We start from the raw sequence: 3435 nt of genomic DNA, 5'->3' as shown, positions 1-3435 counted from the left end.
AAAGTGGAGATGACTTGGATGGGAAACGAATCACAATAGTGTGCATTGCACTGGCAATGCACACTGATAATCTTACACATTCTGAAAACAAGATTATTATTCTTACACAATCAGTTCTTGTTTAGTAAATCAGTCTCAAAACAAGGTCAAAAAGACTTTTTGCTGGATATAAGATTTTAAAACTTGGTAAGATGGACAGTTTTTGCAGTGTGTAAATTGGCAGTGAGATTTAGACAAATTGCGCAAGGGGCACTGCCTGAAATCTTGCCCAGAGCACCAAATAGTCTAGGACCGGCCCTGCTCAAAGTCAGTTTTTTGCAGTTGCTTTGTGGTTTGGATATATTCTGACTTTAGTCTAAACAGTGTTCATTTCTACCCATGTTTCAGCTCTGCAGTCAGTCTCACTCAGCCTCGATACTTTGTCAGTGGGATTTTTTTAAATGTTTTGCTCCGTCACCTTATGAGTATGTGAGCCAGGGAGCAGAGCAGGCTGAGGACAGAGACGGGTCTGAGATCAGTGAGCAGCAGGCAGGGCAGAAGGAACAGCAGAGACACCAGAGAACACACTGATCTGGGAAGAGGCGCTCCTGACAGGCTGTCACACAGCAGAGTGGTGGAGACCAGCAGGTACAGGGTGCAGGTCATCAGCAGCTCAATGACCTGCAGAGAGAGAGAGATGCACCGGAAACCTTCACGTCATCACTGGACTCGTCACAAATGAACAAGATGCTCTAAGTTTGAGAAGTTTGTAAAATATTCTTGAATGGTTTGATCAGGTGATTATTGCCAAACATTTAAAGTGAAGAACTTCCTGTTTTTTTTTTTTTTTTTTTTGTCACCTGAGCTGCATTAATCATCCAGCCTCCAACGTCTGACCAGTTTGGACAGAGTCCTTTGCAGCAAGCCTTCATAATATCCTGGTAGCTGTGTCGGACTCGAACCTTCGACACCAACCTGGAGCCTTCACTACGACAGGAGCCCACACTGATGATGATAAACTGGAATATAACGTATCAAATCTTCCACACTGATGTTTAACATCACTACCTGTGCACCTCTTCATACAAACAGGCCACCAGGCTCCTCCCTGTGTGGTTGCAGACCCAGGCTGACAGAACCAGCAGGACCAGACCCACATACCCTGAGTGGACCAGGGCAAAGGGCAAGCTCAGCACGAAGATACCCTTCAGAAGCAAAGGTTTGGGAAAAAAGCAAAAACACTTAAAGTTAATCAAAAAATGTCTTCATTAAATACTGAATGTTTGCATCACACTCAGTTTCATTTTACTTTTATTTCCCCGTCTTGATTTTAATGTTTGGTGGAAATAATGACAACCAAAAGATTTGTTTCTTTTGTTTGATTTTTTTTTCTTTTTTATTGTTTGGCTGCTTATTGCTCAGAAAGTTTTAACATATTCACAAAGCCTTGAGATTGGCACCGTCTGGCCTTTCTTATTAATGAGTCAACAAGCTAAAGGTCTCATCATTTAAAGTCAAAAGTCTTGATGTGCAAAAACTTTTGGAAAAATGGGAGAAATTGGATAAATCTGATTTTAAAAGAATGATGTAACTAAAGAGGATCATCAATTTTATATTGTTCTGAATTACACTTAATAAATCAATGTAAAAGCCCTGTCACACTATACAACTTATGCCAACTTATGAAACCTTTTTATGTCTAAATTGCTAATAAAACTTAAATATTTGATTTGTTTGAATTACATTATGTGCACACCAAAAAGAAGCTTCCTGTTGATTTTTTTTTTCAATTCCATCTTCAATGTAAACATCTTTAAAATGTTCATAATTTGGCATAAGTAGTCTAGTGTGACAGGGCCTTAAGTACTTGTGATGTAATTTGTACGGAAGAGGATTAGCGTCACAAAACTATTAAATAAAATTAAAAAAATTCCCCCTGAATTCTGACTTTAATCTCAGAATTCTGATATTTTTCTTAAAACTCTGAGAATAACGTCTCAGAATTTTGAGACATTCCTCCTGGTGTTTTGAGGAAAAAAGTCAGAATTTGGCAAGAGAATCGTTTTACTTGGTAAGATTCTTGAAATAAGAAAGACTGAGTCAAATCATTCAGTTTAAGAATCTTACCAAGTAAAGTTTTCTTACTCCACTGGCAGAAAGTTTTGACTTAATTTGAGTCAAATTTTCAGACTAACAAGACAAATAATCTTACACATTCTGAAAACAAGATTATTATTTTTACACAATCAGTTCTTGTTTAGTAAATCAGTCTAAAACAAGATGAAAAAGATTTTTTTGGCTGATATAAGATTTTAAAACTTGGTAAGATGGACAGTTTTTGCAGTGTAGGGCTTTATAAAAAAAATTATTTCTGAGAAAAAGTTAGAATTTTGAAAAATAAGCCAGAATTCAGCATCAGGAGGAAGTTTTCTTCTACAGAACTGTTTTGGTGCCTTGGAACAAGAAAAAAAGTATTTTTCATTTTTGTCGTAAAGTTCTGAGATTAAAATCAGAATTCAGGGGAAAAAAAGGATCGTAGTAGTAATCGTCTTTTGTACTTTTCAGATGGTCTCATGGCTCGACATCGTTCTAATAAAAATCAGAAATCCAAATTTCCATGGAATAAGATAGCTGAGTGAGATGAAGAAAAGAGAGATGAAAGATTTGATGGTTGGATGGTGAGATGGTGATGGGGGTGGGGGGGTCTGGCGTGACGCCTGTAGAGTCTGGGGATGCAGGAGACCAGCAGGAGCAGAAGGAAGAGGCGAGTCAAGCTTTGGCCCATCACCAGGAGAAACTGCAAGTGGCTGCCAGAGAAAGAGAAGATGGAGGAGAAGGAGGTGAAAGTGGGAGGCTGGAAGAGAGGAGCAGAGGGACACTGGAGGGGGAGGGAGGCTGGAAGGAGAGGAGCGTGAGGTTGGATGATGGGAGATCAGAGGAGGCATCGAGCCTGTTTGATGGCGTTGTTGTGTTTGTGATGTTGGAACATGGAGCAACACAGACTCACAGGGAGAGCGTTATGGAAGCACATCACACGCTGCACACAGCGGATGCACAAACAAGAGACGATTCCCTCTTTTCCACTGTTTTAGTAACTGCTGTCTGTTGGGCTGATGGAGCTTTGATGTTCAAATGGAGCTGCTGGGGATGAAAGCAGTTTGAGAGAAAACTGACACTCAAGTATTTGACTTCGTCTCCCTCCTCTCCCTCACTGCACTTCTTCTCTCGGAGGTTTTACCAGCTAATTGCTGACTTTCAGCACAAACCTGAAGCTGCTCCCAATCACAAAGGAGCGTAATAAAAGAAAGAAACGCCCAGTTGATTTGCTACAAGATTCATTTCTTATTTTCTTCCCACAAACTGAGAACCACGACACCTTTCATGCTTTAAAGGGATCCCTGGTTAGTTGTAACATTAGACTTTATTTGATAAACATTTATTTTAACTGTAAAATAA

At 39.6% G+C, this 3435-nt stretch overlaps 1 protein-coding gene across 1 annotated transcript; it reads right to left on the bottom strand.

Annotated features, from left to right (window-relative positions):
• Nucleotides 1-453: 453 nt before the first annotated feature.
• On the bottom strand, nucleotides 454-1191 carry LOC106522602 (vesicular inhibitory amino acid transporter). Its single transcript, XM_014015675.1, has 3 exons — nucleotides 1048-1191; nucleotides 840-966; nucleotides 454-660 (listed from the first exon to the last, which is right to left on the bottom strand). The coding sequence occupies exons 2-3, from the start codon at nucleotides 909-911 to the stop codon at nucleotides 454-456; spliced, it is 279 nt and encodes a 92-aa protein (XP_013871129.1). The 5' UTR covers nucleotides 912-966; nucleotides 1048-1191.
• Between the last annotated feature and the right edge of the window lie 2244 nt (nucleotides 1192-3435).

The sequence above is a fragment of the Austrofundulus limnaeus genome, unplaced genomic scaffold (genome assembly GCF_001266775.1).
Source record: "Austrofundulus limnaeus strain Quisiro unplaced genomic scaffold, Austrofundulus_limnaeus-1.0 Scaffold133, whole genome shotgun sequence".
Classification (NCBI taxonomy): domain Eukaryota; kingdom Metazoa; phylum Chordata; class Actinopteri; order Cyprinodontiformes; family Rivulidae; genus Austrofundulus; species Austrofundulus limnaeus.
This window is presented reverse-complemented; position numbering and strand designations above follow the sequence as displayed.

Coding starts and splice junctions, on each gene's coding strand:
- LOC106522602 (XM_014015675.1), bottom strand. CDS start 911: ATGAAGGCTTGCTGCAAAGGACTCTGTCCAAACTGGTCAGACGTTGGA. Junction 661..839: donor GGATGATTAATGCAGCTCAG/GTGACAAAAAAA, acceptor CTCTCTCTGCAG/GTCATTGAGCTGCTGATGAC.